General features: G+C 43.2%; 1 protein-coding gene across 1 annotated transcript; it reads left to right on the forward strand.

The window, feature by feature from the left end:
- The first annotated feature begins 5,602 nt into the window (after nucleotides 1-5,602).
- LOC132005123 (zinc finger protein 211-like) lies at nucleotides 5,603-18,634 on the forward strand. The gene is made up of 4 exons (XM_059381923.1): nucleotides 5,603-5,874; nucleotides 6,656-6,694; nucleotides 7,517-7,643; nucleotides 16,628-18,634. Exons 1-4 carry the CDS (start codon nucleotides 5,842-5,844, stop codon nucleotides 18,094-18,096), a joined length of 1,668 nt encoding a protein of 555 aa, XP_059237906.1. The 5' UTR covers nucleotides 5,603-5,841; the 3' UTR covers nucleotides 18,097-18,634.
- Nucleotides 18,635-20,403: the final 1,769 nt, after the last annotated feature.

A 20,403-nucleotide genomic window follows, 5' to 3' on the forward strand; every position in this document is an offset into this window, starting at 1 on the left:
TAAAAACATTATTTCAAGGGGTGCCTGAGTAGTTCAGTCAGTTAAGCATCTGCCTTCAGCTCAGTCATGATCCCAGGGTCCTGGGATCAAGCATGGTGTTGGGCTCCCTGCTCAGCAGGGATCCTGCTTCTCCGTCTCCCATTCCCCTTGTTGGTGCGCTTTCTCCGTCTCTCTCAAATAAATAAATAAATAAATAAATAAGTCTTTAAAAAGCAAACCAGAAAAAATCCCAAAAAACCTTCAGTGTCTTCTGCTGACCTTCCCATGATATCTTATCATTTTTTTAGACACCTAAACTAAGGCTGTCCTCTAGTTATTTCTGTTCACCTCACCCTCTTGGATAAGTTTATTTATTTATCTATTTATTTATTTAAAAAAATATTTTATTTATTTATTTGACAGATAGAGATCACAAGTACGCAGAGAGAGAGAGGAGGAAGCAGGCTCCCCACCGAGCAGAGAGCCCGATGCGGGGCTCGATCCCAGGACCCTGAGATCATGACCTGAGCCGAAGGCAGCGGCTTTACCCACTGAGCCACCCAGGTGCCCCTAACTTTATTTTTTAAAATAAGATTTTATTTATTTATGAGAGAGAGAGAGTGGACACGCAGGGGGAGCGGCAGGCAGAGGGAGAAGGAGAAGCAAGAGCTCCGTTGAGCAGAGAGACAAACGTGGGGCTTGATCCCAGGACCCGAGGATCACAACCTGAGCCGAAGGCAAATGCTTAGCCACCTGAGCACCCAAGCACCCCTCTTGGACAACTTTACTATAAATGCTAAGAGCTATCAGTGTTATGCACAAATCGCAGACGTTTTTCAGGGACAGTCTCAAATCCCTGTGCAGATACGTCAGCGCAGTTACAGATGAAATGATAATTACTTTCCAGCAAGCAGGTGAACTTGCTGAGTCTCCAACCTTTGACTTTTTGTCCAGCTGACCCCTTGCTACACCTGTGTGAATGCTGCCCCTCAGGTCACCGTCCTGGCATCAACCACTGATTTGGTAAGTAGCTATCTTTTTCAAATACCTGTTAGACTCTTAGAAGAAACAGAATCCATCTAAGCATCCCACATTTCCAGTGGGAAACAGTGTATGGATGAAAGCCTTCTGCCTGTGGGCCGGAACGTGGACCCAGAACCAGGCAAGGTGGCGGTGTCCTGAGGGCTCTGGAGAAACAGCTGTCCCCGGTGTCCAGCTCCTCTGAGACTGCCAGCATTACCCCTCCATTTTTTCTGTGCCCTGAAATCTCCTCCATCTTGTGGCCGACAAACCCACTGACCCTGAAAGTATTTCCCCTACGACTCTTCTCTGTAGACACAGAAAGGGCAGAGAGAGCATTTGGCAGCTCCAACCCCCAGGGGACGCTCGGCGTCCGCGAACACTCGGTGGTGCTGGCGCCTGTTTCTTCATGGCGGGGAGCCAGTGCGCCTAACTGGTCTGTAATGGAGCGTCTCCAGAATTCCCACCCTCAGTGGACCCTAGTATACTTACAACTCCCCTTTACAGAAATGATCTTCACAAACTGCAGCTTTGAACTGTGCTTTGGTGTCGCTGTTCACTGAGTCGCGTCTTAGTCTGTCTGCACTCGCAGGGCCTCTGCGTCCAAGGGCGCTCCGGGAGTCGCCCCACCCGTCCACCCGCAATAATAAGGTGGCTTCTTAGTCCCGCGTTCGGAGCTCTAATCGGCTGGGTGCTCTCCCCTCTTCCTGAGAGCAGGATGCTTTCCATGAAGGCCCACGTGGAAACTGATGAGCAGAGAGGAACTGAGCTTTGCCAGTCCTTAGTGGACGGATGGGATCCGTGACCACAGTAATTTCCAGACTCACGGGCTCAGTGGAATTCTAGGTAATGCAAACTTTGTTCGTGTTCACATCAAGTCAACTGACCTATTGTCTAAATTCATTGCATGATTTAAAATAATTTGACTCAAAAAAGAAAAAATCAAATAAAAATCAAAATAATTTGACTCTTTCATTTCTCCCTAACTTAGTTTGCTTCATTAGTTAATTCAATATTTTTATCCTAAATGTGCTTCCCTCTTTCTTTTTAAAGATTTTATTTATTTATTTATTTATAGAGGAGGGAGGGACAAGCAGACTCTGCACTGAGTGCAGAGTCGGACACAGGGCTCCATCCCAGGCCACTAGATTGTGACCTGAGCCAAAATCAAGAGTCGGAGTCTCTACCAACTGAGCCACGCAGATGCCCCTCTCTTTATTTTAAGTGCTACTATGTAAATTAGAATATCTTCCAGAAAAGTTCTGTATGTGCTGTGTGTGTGTGTGAGAGAGAGAGAGAGAGACAGAGACAGAGAGACTGGAGTAGATGTTGCTCTCTGAAGCCATTTGCAGCTCCCCATGTCTCCTTTCTATCCCTGTGGTGAGCACTGTTGTCACAGTGTGGGCTCTCTGAGAGGCATTTGGTTTACTTAGAAATACATGGTGCCTTCTCTCTTACTTGCCCTTCTGTCTTAATTAATCATTTTCTCATTAGCTCTATAAAATACACTCACTAAAGTCCCAGAATGCAAATCATTGCTTGGAGGATGTGTTGTCTCATACCCTCTGTTCCCACCATAGGGTCTTACATTTATCAAAATTCAGTTGATGGAGCACCTGGGTGGCTCAGTCATTAAGTATCTGCCTTCAGCTCAGGTCATGATCCCAGGGTCCTGGGATCAACCCCACATCAGACTCCCTGCTCAGCAGGAGGCCCATTTCTCCCTCTTCTACTTCCTCTGTTTGTGTTCCCTTTCTCGCTGTCTCTCTGTCAAATAAATAAATAAAATTTTTAAAAATTCAGTTCATTTCTTTGCCAAATTCTTAATTCCAATGTTACTTTTAAATTTTATTGTTTATTTAATATAGTGTATACCAGTGGAATGCAATTGCAAGTAAAAGTTTCTATTTAAGAGATTCCTTGGGGCACCTGGGTGGCTCAGTGGGTTAAAGCCTCTGCTTTCGGCTCAGGTCATGATCCCAGGGTTCTGGGATCAAGCCCCGCATTGGGCTCTCTGCTCAGCAGGGAGCCTGCTTTCCTTCCTCTCTCTCTGCCTGCCTCTCTGCCTACTTGTGATCTCTGTCTGTCAAATAAATTTTTAAAAATTAAAAAAAAAAGATTCCTTAAAAAAACTAGTGTTTGCTTCATCAGCATATTTCTTAAAAACTAAATAAATAAATAAAAATAAAAGATTCCTCACTTTAAAAATTTTAGATCCTTACAATAAAATTCGATCTGAATTAAAAGTGAGGGTTAAGGGCGCCTGGGTGGCTCAGTTGGTTGGGCAACTGCCTTTGGCTCAGGTCACAATCCCGGATGTCCCGGGGTGGAATCCCGCATCAGGCTCCCAGCTCCATGGGGAGTCTGCTTCTCCCTCTGACCTTCTCACCTCTCATGCTCTCTCTCACTGTCTCTCTCACAAATAAAGAAATAAAATCTTAAAAAAAAAAAAAAAAAAGAAAGTTGGGACGCCTGGGTGGCTCAGTTGGTTGGACGACTGCCTTCGGCTCAGGTCATGATCCCAGGAGTCCTGGGATCGAGTCCCGCATCGGGCTCCCAGCTCCATGGGGAGTCTGCTCCCTCTGACCTTCTCCTCGCTCATGCTCTCTCTCACTGTCTCTCTCTCTCTCAAATAAATAAAATCTTAAAAAAAAAAAAAGTGAGGGTTAAAATTGTAAATAATGGGTCGCCTGGGTGGCTCAGTGGGAAGCCTCAGCCTTCAGCACAGGTCATGATCCTAGTGTCCTGGAATCGAGCCCCAAGTTGGGCTCTCTGCTCGTTGGAGAGCCTGCCTTCCCCTCTCTCTCTCTGCCTGCCTCTCTGCCTACTTGTGATCTCTTTCTGTCAAGTAAATAAATAAAATCTTTTTTAAAAAAACTGTAAATGATTAGGATGTAATATATAATCTATGACATCCTGTACTCAGAAGATCTATGAAACATTTTGAAATTTTTAGTCCGCTTATTGTTTTTTAAACATTTTATTTATTTATCTGAAAGAGAGAGAGGGAGAGCACAGAGGGAGAGGGAGAACCAAACTCCTTGATAAGCAGAGAGCCTGATGCAAGGCTCCTTCCCAGGACCCTGAGATCGGGTCCCCAGCCAAAAGATTAACTGGTTGAGCCACCCAGGCGCCCCTTTAGTCCACTTAAAGAGCTCTAGTAATTAAATAGTGATTGTATTTAATTCACTTTTGTTTTTCTATAAACACAAAAAATGGTATAAAATATTTATCAAGAGACCCCCATAATAAAAATTAGACCATATAAGAAATTATAGAAAATTAGTTCCTTAATGATGAAATATCAAATATAATTTATCATTTAACTTGTATTTTCATAAACATAATATCAGATGAGCATTTAATGTGTTTATTTTTCTCCTAAAAGGAGGAATGTTTATATGTCCTCCTAATATGTATATTTTCCTCCTAAAATACTTTTTTATAAAATTTGCAAGAATTTTTGTCTTTTGGGGTGCCTAGGTGGCTCAGTGGGTTAAAGCCTCTGCCTTCAGCTCAGGTCAAGATCCCAGGGTCCTGGGATCGAGCCCCGCATCCGGCTCCCTGCTCAGCAGGGACCTGTTTCCCTTCCTCTCTCTCCCTGCCTCTCTGCCTACTTGTGATCTCTGTCTGTCAAATGAATAAATAAAATCTTTAAAAAAAAAAAAAAAAGCTAAAGTCTTTTAAAAAAGAATTTTGTCTTTTATCAAATTGATTAGTGGGGTACTGAAAATTGTCAGGAGAGCTTCCTATATACAATTTACATATTAAATATTTTAATTAGGTTGCAATAAAAAACCTTTCAGTGTCCTTTTTTTTTTTTTTTAAGATTTTATTTATTGTTTGAGAGAGAGAGAGCGTGCAATAGAGCATCTCAACCATGAGGGAGAAGCAGACTCCTTGCTGAGCAGGGAGCTGGATGCGTGGCTCCATCCCAGGACTCTGGGATCATGACCTGAATGAACCAAAGGCAGATGCTTAACTGACTGAGCCACCCAGGTGCCCCTCAAATTATATATTTCTTAAGTTCACTGGAAATGCTAGTAGCCATGCTGGACCTGATATGATTGATTGGTGCTATTTTAAGAATGTTCTTTTATTGACAAATAGATACCAAAAAAGGTCAAATGCTTTTCTTTGTCCCGGAACCAACGGACTGAAGCTCAAAACAATGACTAACACCTCAGGCCAATTGCGTGTAAAGACTGGTCTCGCTGCCCGCCATCAGTGGACGCTACCAGTGGATGTCTGCTAGAGCCAGCTTCATTTCAGTCTGAAATAATGAGGAAACACTCCAGTGATCGGTAGCACCAAAGACCCTAGAGGGCACTTTAAGACTCCCCAGAAGTTGTCCGCTGCCTCTTTAAGAGGAACCGAAGACCTTCCCGGACCCCAGAAGTAGAGGGTCATTTTCCTTGGCCCTGGCCTTCCTGTTTGATCTTTTCTTTGAGAGTTCCTGGTGTTGGGCGGCCCTCTTCCAGGCCTGCCTTGCCGAAGGAACTACATTACCCAGAAAGGCTTGTGTTGAGCGGCAGCCGCAGTAGTCCAATGAAAACCCAGAAAATGGACACTTCCGGCAGGGCAATGCGCCTTGAGGCGGGGCTTCCGTCGTTTCTGTGGCGGTCATTTTTAGCGGTTCTGGGGTCTTCGGGCTCGGTCAGAGGATCCGGAACACCGGTTGCGACCGATAGAGAAGACACAAAAGGAGGCTTTGTCTCCGCTGTAGGGAGGCGGGTCTGGGGTCGGGGACTTCGCCGCCTGCGAGGACCGCCTGGAGACCTCAGTGTCCGCGACTGCCGGGGCCACTCAGCTGTCATCACTTTGCTCCGCCGAGAGGCTCCGATGGCGGCGGCCGCTCCCAGGGACCCGGCTGAGGTAAACGCTCGTCTCCCGGGGCCTCCCCTCCGCCCCCCACCCAGACTCCAAAGGCCCGAGCGCGGGGCGCCTGCTCGCGGCCCTGCGGCCCAAGCCCGGGTGTCCGGAACAGGCAGGCGCTGGTGGGCGGGGGCGCGTGTGTGGGCGCCGGCTGGCTGAGTGCGGGAGCTGGCTGGGGGCTGAGGGGCCCCTGGGGCAGGGGCCGCAGGGGGCCTGAGGGGGAGGATTCTGCCCTCCCGCCCTCAGAGGGCGTGAGGCGGAGACCCCTGGCCTGGCGGGCCGAGGCTCGGTTCTGAGGGTCCTGGGACCCGTGGAGAATTTTTTTTTTTTTTAAGATTTTATTTATTTATTTGACAGAGAGAGATCACAAGTAGACAGAGAGGCAGGCAGAGAGAGAGAGGGAAGCAGGCTCCCTGCTGAGCAGAGAGCCCGATGCGGGCCTCGATCCTAGGACCGTGAGATCATGACCTGAGCCGAAGGCAGCGGCTTAACCCACTGAGCCACCCAGGCGCCCACCCGTGGAGAATTTTGAGGAAAAGAGAGACGCTGTCTACGCTGGCATTTGAGTAGCCTCTGAAGTCTGCTCAATAGAAAAGTTGTAGACGGTGATGAGAACACAGGGGGAGGTTGAGTCTTTTCCCAAGGACACACAGCACAGAGGTTGGCCGGCCAGTCTGCCCCAGGTTACCTGGCTCTGGTGCCCCGCAGGGACACAGGGAAGGCCTGAGGCCCTGGAAAGTCGCCATGGCCACATCTCTCGAAAACCTGCCTCTTCCCACAGGTCTCCATGGTTGCAGAGATGCTTTTGGAACCTACACAGGTGAGTGGACGGGTACCAGTCCCTCCTGGTTCCATACCACATGTTGTCCAAATCCGCGGCGTCATGAACTCTTCATCTGCCGTTCTCCCAGCCCTTGAGTTTGGGGACCCTGAAGAACCCGAGCTCAAAGTCGAGTCTAGGCCAGGACTTATACGAAGGGGCTCCCATTTGGGCCGATCAAGGGAAAGAGATGTGTCAGTATGTGGAACTGCCTGGAGATGAGGCTCAGCGCATTTAGGTGATTGCAGGCCTCCTTTCTGGTGAGAACAAACCGAGGCACTGCGCCAGAATCGAGCTCGGAATGACTGCGTCTGAAGTTAGGCGTCCATCTGGAGGCAAGGGAAAGTCTGGATCAGTGGAAGAAGGTGGTCTTTTTTTTTTTTAAGGTTCTATTCATTTATTTGTGAAAGAGGGAGAGACAGAGAGAGAGCACAAGAAGGCAGAGGGAGGGCAGAGGGAGAGAGTGAAGCAAACTCCCTGCTGAGCAGAGAGCCCCATGTGGGAGTGGATCCCATGACCCTGAGATCCTGACCTGAGCCAAAGGCAGATACTCAACTGACTGAGCCACCCAGGCACCCCAGCAGGTGATCTTAATGTAGGTCTTAGCACATTCCATTTGGTTGTAGAGTGGGAAACAGAGTGAACACAGCAATTAACGGGAGTTAAAGGAAAGAGCAGACACCAGTGACACAAGAGTCTGGTATCTCCTCTAATTTGGGGATCTTGAGAGGAGGAGGGACGTGAGATAGATCTGTGGGGATATGGAGTATGGGTCTTCAGGAGTGAGGCTTTTCGTGGTTTCACCTTTCTTTATCCTGGCAGGGAAATGTGACTTTTGAAGATGTGGCCCTCTATTTCTCCTGGGAGGAATGGGATCTCCTAGACGAGGATCAGAGATGCCTGTACCATGATGTAATGCTGGAGAACTTTGCACTCACATCCTCACTAGGTAAGGCCCTCACACCCACCTCCATGCCCTGGGCGAGGCTCTACCTTTCTCTTTTCTGTAGGAGCAGCTCTGTCTCACCTCTGAATAATGGGTACTGCTGCCTTCCCCAATTCCTTGGGTAGGTGCTGTGGTTTCTAGAGCTGGTCTGCATGTCCCCTTCTCCCCCTTTATTGCCACAACACCTATTGCTTCAGACCCTCACAGGGAGGGATTCAGGATCTGTAACCTTGATGTCAACCTAATGGATTGTCCCCATTGAGTGGTCTAGAATGGTCTTGGCCTCCTTGTAGAAAATAATTTGACCATATATGGAAGAGTTTATTTCTCGAGTGTTTATTCTATTGCATTGGTCTTTATTTGTCCTTATGACAGTATCACAGTGTTTTGACTACTTAGTTTTGGAGTAAAACTTTAAATTAAGAAGTGTGACTCCTTCAACTTTAGTCTTTTTCAAGGTTGTTCTGGCTTTTTGGTGTCCTTGAGATTCCATGTGAATTTTTCTATTACTACAAAAAAAATTGTGCTTTTGATAGGGATTGCATTGAACTGTAGATGGCTTGGAGTAGTATTGATAACAGTATTAAATCTTTCAATCCAGGAATATAGAATTCTTTCCACTTATTAATTTAATTCCTTTTATCAAAGTTTTGTAGTTTCTTGTGTTCATATACTTTACTTTCTTGGTTAATTTCTAAGTATTTTATTATTTTGATACTGTTATAAGTGGAATTGTTTTTAGTTTCCTTTTTAGATTATTCATTATTAATGTACAGAAATGCAACTGGGTTTTTGTTTGTTTGTTTGTTTGTTTGTTTTAAAGATTTTATTCATTTATCTGACAGAGAGAAATCACAAGTAGATGGAGAGGCAGACAGAGAGAGAGAGAGAGAGAGGGAAGCAGGCTCCCTGCTGAGCAGAGAGCCTGATGCGGGACTCGATCCCAGGACCCTGAGATCATGACCTGAGCCGAAGGCAGCGGCTTAACCCACTGAGCCACCCAGGCGTCCCACAACTGGGTTTTTTTAATATCCTATTTGTATCCTCTTATTTTGCCAAGTTCACTTATTCTAAAAGTTTTTTAAGTCTTTAGACCTAGTTTTCTGTATATAATATATTCACAAGCAAAGATAATTTTACTTATTCTGTTCACTTTGGATGCCTTTCTTTTTCTTTTCCTTTTTTTTTTTTTTTTTTTTTTTTTTAGCTTTCCATTCCTTTTTTTTTTTTTTTCTTTTTTTTTTTTTTTTTTCTGTCTAGAGCTTCCAATACCATTTTGAATAGTAGTAGTGAATGTTGGTATCCTTCTTCCTGATCTTGGAAGAAAAGCTTTCAGTCTTTCAGCATTGAATATATTAGCCATGGGTTGTGATCTTTTACTTTTACTATGTTAAGGTAGTTTCCTTCTGTTCTTAGTTTATTGACTATTTTCATCATGAAAGGGTGTTAAATTTTGATAGACTTTTTTTTGCATCAGTTGAAATGATCATGTAATTTTTCCCTCATTCTGTGAGTGGGACGTATTACATTGATTAATTTTTGTATGTTGAACCATCCTTTCATTCTAGAAGTAAATCCCAGTAGGTCATGGTGTATAATCCTTCAGTATGCTTCTGAATTCAGTTTGGGAGTATTTTGTTGATGATTTTTTTACCTGATGAGTCGTCAAGTATATTATTGGTCTTCTGTGTGCTCCTAGTGGCTTTGTCTGTTTTTTATAAAAATGGGTGTTTGTTCTTCAATAAGTGATTGGCAGAACTCACCAGTGAAACCATCAAGTCCAAGCTTTTCTTTTTCTTTTTTTTCCCCAAAGGAAAGCTGAATTTATTTTATTTTATTATTTTAATTAATTTATTTATTTTTTTAAAGGATTTTATTTATTCTTTGGAGAGAGAGAGCACGTAGGGGGAGAATGGGAGAGAAAAGCAGCCTCCCTACTGAACAGGGAGCCCGATCCAGGGCTTAATCCCAGGACCCTGAGATCACCACCCAAGCTGAAGGCAGATGTTCAACCAACTGAGCCACCTAGCTGCCCCAAGTTTATTTTGTTTTTAATATTTTATTTATTTATTTTTAAAGGTTTTATTTATTTATTCGACAGACAGAGATCACAAGTAGGCAGAGAGGCAGGCATAGAGAGAGGGGGAAGCAGGCTCCCCCCTGAGCAGAGAGCCGGATGCAGGGCTTGATCCCAGGACCCTAAGATCATGACCCGAGCCGAAGGCAGAGGCTTTAACCCACTGAGCTACCCAGGTGCCCTAATATTTTATTTATTTATTTGAGAGAGAGAGATATCACAAGCATGAGGGAAAGGTAGAGAGAGAAGCAGACTCTTCGCTAAGCAGGGAGCCTGATGTAGGACTCAATCCTAGGACCCTGGGATCAAGACCTGAGCTGGAAGGAGACACTTAACTAACTGAGGGAGCATCCAGGTGCCCCAAAGCTTTCCTTTGTCAGGAGGTTTTTGATTAGTGATTCAGTCTCCTTTCCTTTCTAGTACTCTCTTATGATCTCTTTTATTTCTGTAGAATTGGTAGTCATGTTCCCACTATAATTTTTAATTTTACCACTTTGAGTCTTTTTTTTTTTTTTTTTAAGGCCAATCCAGGTAAAAGTTTGTCAATTTTTTTTAGAGATTTTATTTTTAAATGATCTCTAAACTCAATGTGGGGCTTAAGCTCAATTCCGAGACCAAGAATCATGCTCCACTGACTGAGCCAGCCAGGCACCCTAAAAGTTTGTCTAAATTTTGATAGCTTTTTGAAAGAACCAGTTTTCAGTTTTGTTGCCTTTTCTTTGTTGTTTTTTTATCTCTATCTCAGTTCACATCTTTAATATTTCTTCTTCTTCTTTTTTTTTTTCCTACTAGCTTTGGGTTTATTGGCTCTTTTTTAGTTCTTTAAGTTTGTAAAGGTAGGGGCGCCTAGGTGGCTCAGTGGGTTAAAGCCTCTGCCTTCGGCTCAGGTCGTGATCGCAGGGTCCTGGGATTGAGCCCCGCATCAGGCTCTCTGCTCAGCAGGTAGCCTGCTTCCTCCTCTCTCTCTCTCTCTCTGCTTGCTTCTCTGCCTACTTGTGATCTCTGTCTGTCAAATAAATAAACAAAATCTTTAAAAAAAAAAGTTTGTAAAGGTAAGCTGTTGATTCAAGATCTTTCTCCTTTTTAATGTGTTTACAGGAATAAATTTCCCCCTTAGTGCTGCTCTTGCTGCTTCACATAATTATTGCTGATACCATCTTTTCATTTGTCTCTAAACCTAAGTATTTTGTAATTTCCTTTATGACTCTTCTTTGACCCATTGGTTGTTTAAAAATTATTTGTTCTTTTTTTATTTTCTTTAAGATTTTATTTATTTATTTAACAGAGAGAGAGATCACTAGTAGACAGAGAGGCAGGCAGAGAGAGAGAGAGGGAAGCACGCTCCCCGCTGAGCAAAGAGCCCGATGCGGGACTCGATCCCAGGACCCCGAGATCATGACCTGAGCTGAAGGCAGCGGCTTAATCCACTGAGCCACCCAGGCCCCCCAAAATTATTTGTTTAATTTTCATAGGTTTGTGATTTTTTTTTTTTTAAGATTTAATTTATTTACTTGACAGACAGAGATCACAAGTAGGCAGAGAGGCAGGCAGAGAAAGACGGGGAAGCAGGCCCCTGCTGAGCAGAGAGCCCAGTGCGGGGCTCTATCCCAGGACCCTGAGATTATGACCTGAGCCGAAGGCAGAGGCTTAACCCACGGAGCCACCCAGGTGCCCCGGGGTTTTTTGGTGAATTTTCTGATGAATTTTCCAGTTTTCCTTCAGTTTTTGATTTCTAACTTAACCCATTTTGATTGGAATGAATCTTTGTATGACTTCTGTCTTTTTAAATCTAGTAGCACTTAATTTGCTGAGCATATGCTTTTTCCTGGAAAATGTCTAATGTGCAATTGAGAAGAATGTGTATTATATTGCTGTTGGGCCGTATTCTGTATATTCTGCTAGTTATACTTGGTTTATTGTGTTGTTCAGGCCCTCTATTTCCTTACTTTGGTGTGTTTATTCTATATTTTTGAGAGTGGGGCATTGATATCTCCAGCTATTATTTTAGAACTGTCGGTTTCTCCCTTCAGTTCTATCAATTTTTATTTCATGGTTTTGATGGTCTTTAATTTATTTCTTTTTGTTTATTTATTTGACACATCACAAGTAGGTAGAGAGGCAGGCAGAGAGAGGGGGAATCAGGCTCCTTGCTAAGCAAAGAGCTCAATGCGGGGCTCGATCCCAGGATCCTGAGATCCTGACCTGAGCTGAAGGTAGAGGCCCAACCCACTGAGCCACCCAGGTGCCCCAATGATCTTTAATTTAATAAGAGATCTTTATTTGGTTATAGGTGCCTAAATGTTTATAATTATTATCTTTTCTTGTGTCTTGAACCTTTTATTAATACATAATAACTTTCTTTGTTTCATAACCTTTTTTGATGTAAATCACTCTGTTGTCTAATATTAGTATAGCCACTCCTGCTCTCTTTTGATTACTATTTGCATGGTCACTTCCAAGAAGTCACTTTGAACTTATGTCTTTGGGTCTAAAGTGAGTGTCTTTTGGACCACATATAGTTGGGTCACATTTTTTTTTTTTTTAAGATTTTATTTATTTATTTGAGAGAGAGACAGTGAGAGAGAACATGAGTGAGGAGAAGGTCAGAGGGAGAAGCAGACTTACCATGGAGCTGGGAGCCTGATGTGGGACTCCAGGATCATGACCTGAGCCAAAGGCAGTCGTCCAACCAACTGAGCCACCCAGGCGCCCCGGCTCACATTTTTTTATCCATTCCACCAATTTTGTCTTTTGTTTAGAGAGTTTAATCTATTTACATTTATAGTAACTACTGATGAGCAGGGACATCTGTCATTTTGCTATTTGTTTTCTGTAGGCCTTGAAGCTTTTTTCCCCTCATTTTCTATATTACTGTCTTTTGCATTCAACTGATTTTTATTTATTTATTTATTTTTTTGTAGTGAGATGTTCTGATTTGTTGGTTTTGTTTTGGAGGGTTTTTTTGGTACACCTTCTAGAGAGCTTTGTTTTTTCTTTATTGGGTTTTGTTTTGTTTTGTTTTAGTTAATTATGGGGTTACATTTAACATATAAAATTATAACAGTTAATTTGAATTTATGCCAGCTTAGCTTCAATCATATTTTTTTAAAGATTTTATTTATTTATTTGACAGAGATCACAAGTAGGCAGAGAGGCAGGCATGGGGGGTTGGATCAGGCTCTCTGCAGGGCTCGATTCCAAGACCCTGAGATCATGACCTGAGCTGAAGGCGGAGGCTTAACTACTGAGCCACCCTGGCACCCCTCAGTCATATTTTTTTAAAACTCTGCTTCTATACGACTCTGTCCCTACACCCTTTAGTTACTGATGTCATAAAATTACATCTTGTGTGTGTTGTATGTCCAGAAATTTGGATCAGTAATTGTTATTTATGTGTTAATCTCTTAAACATAGGAAACAAAGAGTAGAGTTGGTTTTTTTTTTTTTTTAAGATTTTATTTATTTGGCAGAGAGAGACACAGTGAGAGAGGGAACATAAGCATGGAGAGTGGGAGAGGGAGAAGCAGGCCTCCGGGTGAGGAGGGAGCCTGATGTGGGGCTCAATTCCAAGACCCTGGGACCACGACCTGAGCGGAAGGCAGATGCCCAACTGACCGAGCCACCCAGGTGCCCCCCAAAAGTGGAGTTTTGGGGTTTTTTTAAATTTTTTTAAAAGATTTTATTTATTTATTTGACAGACAGAGATCACAAGTAGACAGAGAGAAGGAAGCAGGCTCCCTGCCGAGCAGAGAGCCTGATGCGGGGCTTGATCCCAGGACCCTGGGATCACGACCTGAGCCGAAGGCAGAGTCCTTAACCCACTGAGCCACACAGGTGCCCCCAAAAGTGGAGTTATAAGCCCAAGTTATTAGCTTTTATAATTGTTTTTATATTAATTTAACAGAGATCTTTATTTGGTCAGATGGCTTTGAGTTACTGTCTAGTGTCCTTTCATCTCAACCTGAAGGACCCCCATTACCATTTCTTACAGGATACATCTAATAGTAAAGAACTTCCTTGGCTCTTACTTATCTGCAAGGTCTTAATTTCTCTCTCCTTTTTTAAGGACATTTTTGCTTGTTATAGGATTCTTGGATTTTTTTCCTTCAACCCTTGGATATATCAACCCACTACCTCTTGCCTCTATGGATTCTGATGAAAAATCTGATCATCTTGGAGATCCATTGTATGTGATGAGTCACTTCTGTCTTGTTGCTTTCAAGATTCTCTCTTTGCCTTTTGCTTTTGACACTTGGACTGTAGTGTGTGCCAAGAGTGAGTTTCAGAGTTTAGCCTGGTTGGAGTTCACTGGGCTTCTTAGATGTTAATATTTGTGTCTTCCATCAAATTTGGGATGTTTTCAGGCATTGTTTCTTCAAATAAGCTCTCTGTCCTTTTGTTTCCCTCTTCTTCTAGGCTAACACATTGCATACATTGGTTTACTGTATACACATTTTATACCCATATATACATATGTTTATACACATACTATATTACACATTGTATATATTGCATATATTGGTTTACTATACTATATTTGGTATACTATAGAACACAAGAACATAGGTTCTTATGTTCTGTTCACTTCTGGTCAATCCTTTTTCTTTCTTTTCCTCAGATTTGATATCTTCAGGTTCGCTGATTACTTCTACCTACTCAAAGTTGTTTTTGTATCCCTCTAGTGAGTTCTTTCATTCAGTTATTATATTTTTCAGCCCCCAAATTTCTTTTTGATTATTCTTTATATTGCCTGTCTCTACTGATATTTATGTTTTGGTCATGCAACATTTTCTTGACTTTGTCCACATTTTCTTTTAGCTCTTTGAGCGTCTTTTAGACAGATGTTTTAAATAAAAGTCTTTGTCTAGGGACACCTGGGTGGTTCATTTGGTTAAGCATCTGCCTTCAGCTCAGGTGATGATCCCAGTGTCCTGGGATGGAGCCACACATTGGGATTACTGCTCAGTGGAAAACCTGCTTCTTCCTCTCCCGCTCCTTCTGCTTGTGTGCGCTCGCTCTCTCTCTCTCTCTCTCTCTCTTTCACTGTCAAATAAATAAAATCTTGAAGAAAAAAATAAAGTCTTTGTCTAATAAGTACACAATGTAGTCTTTCTCAAGGACACTTTCTCTTGATTTTTTTCTTTTTCTTTAGAATGGATTAAACTTTCTTGTTGCTTTGTGTGTCCTCTGATTTGTTGGTTTTCTTGTTGTTGAAAACCAAAGGTTTGGAGGTTTTTTTTTTAATGGTTGTAGGGTGTCTACTGGAGATCAGTCTGAGGTATAAACTTAAGATCTCCTCTGTTTTTTTCTAAGACTGTGCCTTTCCCTGGGCATGTATGATGATTTTTTCTATTCCTCCATATATGTGATTTTGAATATCCTAGTCTTGAATTTCTGTCTCCCAAAACAGGAATAAGAGAAACAGGAGGTGGTGGAATGGATAGACATCTGCCCTTTAAATCTCCTGTAAAATTGCCTGAGTCAGGGAGGGAGAGGTTTTGCAACAATGGCTGCCCACCTGTCTATTACACCTCCACCATCAGAAATATAGATCTGTGATACTTGGAGGACAGAGTCCTTATTGCCCACCTGGACTCCAGCAAGCTGCTCTAGAAAAATGTGTATGACTGCCTGCTGTAGGACTCAAGAGTTAGACAAGTTGGGATGTTTATAACTTAACACATTGCTAAGAGCTGATATTGACCAAAGTTAAAGCAATTTAGCAAGTTGCAAGCATTCATTAGACTCTAGAGTTGCAAAATAGTTACATCAGATTGAGTCTGTCAATACATTTGTGGTCCCGGGTGAGGAGACAGGCTCCTGGTGCTTCCTGCCCCACCATCTTCCCTCTAGCTGGGCATGGAGGTACTTTTTATAGTATGTTTTCTGTGATCCATTGTGTGCTGAGGTGTTCCAGGCCAGTATTAACGACTGACCTATCCTATCTTATCCTTAGGATTTGGATCTTCCAAGTCCCATGCAGTTGCTCAGCTGGGGTTAGGGGAAGAGTCTCCTGTGCTTCACAGGATGGATATAATTCCAGTCTTCACAAGATGGGCCCAGAGAGGGCCTGATCTAGGTGAATGACAGCTGGGGGAGAATGTGATATCAGACCTTTGTTACAAATCACACCAGGAACCTGTTGTGTTTGACTTGTGTTTTGGTGCCATTGCTGGTGGCCACAACTCACTTCTACCGTCCCTTCTCCATTCTTGACACTTTGCTGACTTGTCATTTTTATTCATTCTCTAGCCCCAGGCCAATCTCCACCTCTCTGGACCTTTTTTCTTACTCATTCCTCACACTCTTCTCTCTACAGTAAAGTGTGCACATATCTTTTAATTGTTTTTTGTTTTTTTTTTTTAAGAGAGGGGTAGTGGCAGAGGGAAAGGGAGAGAAAGAATCTTAAGCAGGTTCCATGCCCAGTGTGGAGCCTGCCCTGGGGCTCGATCTCACTAACCTGAGATCACAACCTGCACTGAAGCCAAAAGTCAGACACTTAACTGACTAAGCCACCCAGGCGCCCCACCTTTTATGAATTCTTAAAGCCATTTACTTTGTTCCAGTCAGATTTTCCTACATGTGGACATAGACTTCTGTCCAGCATCACAGGTCACAGCAGAGGTAATCCTGCTAAAAGCCATTAACAGTAGAATGAGTTGTAGAATATGTGTTTCACCCCAGCCCAACCCTTTTCTTGTATCCTGTGCCTAATGAGGCCTCCCCAGTTCTGTGACCTTGGGGACCCAGTAGTATAAAGCAACTGTTTCCAAAACCTAATCCCAACTTCCTTTTCCTGAAAACAGTTCCTTATACTGGTTCTTTAATGTGTCAGATGTACATTTGTGATGGGTTTTGCCCCTTCCCAATAAAGTCAACATGTATTTCATCATCACTTCTTTGCTTTCAGGTTGTTGGCTTGGAGTGAAGGATGAGCATGCACCTTCCGAAGAGAGCATTCCTATAGGAGTTTCAGAGATTGGGACTCTGAAGGCAGATTCACCTTCCCAGAAGGCCCAGCCCTTTGAACTGCATGGCCCGATCTTGAGAAGCATTTTGTACTTGGCTGAGCACCAGGGAACATATCTTGGGGAAAAACCATATACATGTAGGAAACAATTCTGTTTAGATGTCAACCTTCAGCAGTACCGGGGGCAGCACACTGGAGAGATACCCTTCAGAAATTCTGTGGACAGAGCCTCATTTATAAAGAACTGTACAGTCCACGTGTCAGGAAAGCCCTTTACCTGTGAGGAGACAGGGAAGGACTTCTTAGCTAGCATGGGATTTCTCCAACAACAGGTCACTTACACTGGGGAGAAGCCGAACAATGAGTGTAAGGCTGTCTTTCACAGTGATAAAAGTCATCACAACTGTGGAGAATGCAAGAAAGCCTTCAGCTGCGCAGACACACTTGCTCAGGACCAGGGAGTTATCACTAGAGAAGGACTCTATGAGTGTGGCAAATGTGGAAAAGCCTGTACCCGAAGATGTAACCTTATTCAGCACCAGAAAGTCCACACTGGAGAAAGACCTTATGAGTGCAATGAATGTGGAAAATTCTTCACCTATTACTCCAGTTTCATTATACATCGGAGAGTTCACACTGGAGAAAGGCCCTACGAGTGCAATGAATGTGGGAAATCCTTTAGCCAAAGCTACAGCCTCAATAGCCATAGGAAAGTTCACACTGGAGAGAAGCCTTATGAGTGCAGGGAATGTGGAAAATCTTTCAGCCAAAGGTCCAACCTCATTCAACATCAGAGAGTTCACACTGGAGAAAGGCCTTATATGTGCAGTGAATGTGGGAAGTCCTTTAGCCAAAACTTCAGTCTCATTTACCACAGGAGAGTTCACACTGGAGAAAGGCCTCATCAATGCAGTGAATGTGGGAAGTCCTTCAGCCGAAGCTCCAGCCTCATTCACCACAGGAGACTTCACACTGGAGAAAGGCCTTATGAGTGCAGTAAATGTGGGAAATCCTTTAAGCAAAGCTCCAGCTTCAGTTCACATCGTAAAGTCCACACAGGAGAGAGGCCTTATGAGTGTGGGGAATGTGGAAAATCCTTTAGCCATAGCTCCAACCTCAAGAACCACTGGAGAGTTCACACTGGAGAAAGGCCTATTGAGTGCAGTGAATGTGGAAAGTCCTTTAGCTGCAAATCTAACCTTGTTAAACACCTGAGAGTCCACACGGGCGAAAGGCCTTATGAGTGTGGGGAATGTGGAAAATCCTTTAGCCAAAGCTCCAGCCTCATTCAGCACCGGAGAGTTCACACTGAAAAGAGATCTACTGAGTGCAGAAAATGCGGGAAATCCTTTAGTTCCAAATCTGACCTCATTCAACACCAGAGACTTCATACTAGAGAAAGGCCTTAGATAATTACACTGGAGGAGAGAAGTTGTGAGGAAGCCATCTACCTAAATTTAAGTCCATACATCTGAAAATCCACAATGGAGAGATCTCACTTTAGTATGTGGGAATCTATACAGGAGCTGTGTCACACTTCTAACCTGTCCAGGGCTCTTGCCAGGTTTATGTCACTGCCAGTTTCTGTGGAAGAGTTTTATCACCTCTACCACTCAGCGTTTACAGTGTACACTAGTGCTTTAGTTACCACCACAGTGTGCTCAGGGAAGCTGACCTCTTTCCCTCCCTTTTGCTGGAGGAAATCGTGATTACTCTTAGCCCTTATAGGGTCTTCATTCTCTTCTCTTGTAGAAGTTAGAGCATGGCCCAGAGGACCCAAGCTGAGTTCTGCTGGTAACTTGCCAAGAAGGACCACATTTTCAAGGATGTGTTTGTTCTGTGACACTCCTCTTGGATTTTCCTGACCTCCCAAGTCCCCAGCCTGGGATCTCCCTGCCTCCTATTCCTTTAGATTTTGCAGTAATAAAGACTTTATTGTTTAAGCCATCTTTGCTCTTGGGGTTCTCTTCGCTATGTGAGGTGATTTGAAAATGGCTGGGTTCTGTCGGCATTACAGAGTGAACAGCTTTGTTGGGGTTCCTAATGCTTTGTGTGCCTCAGAGATGAGAGTCTGGAAAGAAAATAGCTCTCTTTCCAGCTTTTCCAACAATTTACATTGTTGCCTGAGGTCTCGTAGGAAAGACTGCCAGGCCTTGTCCTAATTTGTGGACTGGGTTTCAGGATTTTTTTGTGGGCTCAGAGAACACCCTGAAGAGTCAGGAAATTGTGACAACCTTCAGTGGTTCTAAGAACTACAGGAATTGTTTTTCTTTTTCACAGTGGATGTTACATAACGCTCAGTAGTGTTGAGTCTCTACCCCAGGTGCTACAAGGGAGCCATGTGCCCTGATACCAAGGATTCATTAGGCAAATGTCATGGTGAGAATACAGAGCCCCGGGGGAACTATAATTGGTACAGTAACAATGGAGGAGTCTGAAGCAAAGTACACTGCACTTGCCCCTTCTAGCATTGCATCAAGAAATGCTCCAGTGACTGTGATTGTGCAGGATAGGTATGTATAGAAACTCAGGACCTCCAGGTTTGTGCATCTTTTGTCGCTGAGATCTTTGTCAAAGAAAAATAAGCTACTGGTTCTAGTATATTCACCTTAAGCCATTTCTACACACATAGGAAAACAAGCATGCAGAGAAAGGAGATCCCTTAGTCCCTCGGTGTGGCTCTGTGACCTAGCCAGCATTCCTGTTCAGTGAGTGGTATGGATTTACTTAGTCATAAGTATTTGCTACCACTAAGGCAAGGCTGCTTCTCCAAGGCCATCAGGAAAGAGAGAGAGTCAATACAGGGCTGCAGAACCTGGTTTTATGAAAAGAGGGAGGGACATCTTTTGTGTTTTTTTTGTTTGGAACTATTTCATAGAACTTTATTCAGGTTTTGTTTTTGTATTTGTTTTGTGTTTTTTTGTTTGTTTGGAACTATTCTGTAGGACTTGATTCAGGTATAGTTGACATACAATATATTCCACCTATTTGAGGTGTACAGTTTGTTAAGTTTTGGTGTACATACAAATCTACAAAACTTCATCGTGATCATGATTTTGACCATGTCTATCAGCTCTAATTTGCCTCACATCATTTTATAATGTGTCTTTCCCCTCTCCAGGCAACCTTTGATTTACCTTCATTTATAATAGTTTGTATTTTCTAGAATTTTATATGGACTGAGTCATAAAGTGTTTTATTTTTCTGGTTTCATTCATGATTTGTAATTATCTTAAGATAATTAATTAAGATAATTAATTCTTCAGTGATGCTTATATAAGTGTTTCACCCTGTTGCTGCATAGTATCTTTTCTATGGATATACCATTTGTTTATCTGTTCATCTGTTAGGAGCCTTTGGTACCTCGTTTGGGCGATTGCAAATAAAGCTGCTAGAACACTTATATATAATTTAATATGTACATATGTATTTTTTCACTTCTCTTGGGTTAGTAACTCAAAGTAAAATGCCTGAGCCATAGGACAGGTGAATGTTTAACTTACTAAGAAACTACCAAAGAGGGACACCTGGATGGCTCAGTGGGTTGAAGCCTCTGCCTTCGGCTCAGGTCATGATGCCAGGGCCCTGGGATTGAGCCCCACATCTCTCTGCTCAGTGGGGAGCCTACTCCCCCGACCTCAGCCTGCCTCTCTGCCTACTTGTGATCTCTGTCTGCCAAATAAATAAATAAAATCTCTAAAAAAAAAAAAAAAAAA

This window comes from Mustela nigripes, chromosome 17 (genome assembly GCF_022355385.1).
Source record: "Mustela nigripes isolate SB6536 chromosome 17, MUSNIG.SB6536, whole genome shotgun sequence".
In the NCBI taxonomy this organism is placed as follows: Eukaryota; Metazoa; Chordata; class Mammalia; order Carnivora; family Mustelidae; genus Mustela; species Mustela nigripes.

Excerpts from the sequence above, each read along its gene's own strand:
- LOC132005123 (XM_059381923.1), top strand. The coding sequence starts at position 5,842 with ATGGCGGCGGCCGCTCCCAGGGACCCGGCTGAG. Across the intron at positions 6,695-7,516 it reads TGCTTTTGGAACCTACACAG|GGAAATGTGACTTTTGAAGA; the intron begins GTGAGTGGACGG and ends TTATCCTGGCAG. Across the intron at positions 7,644-16,627 it reads TGCACTCACATCCTCACTAG|GTTGTTGGCTTGGAGTGAAG; the intron begins GTAAGGCCCTCA and ends CTTTGCTTTCAG.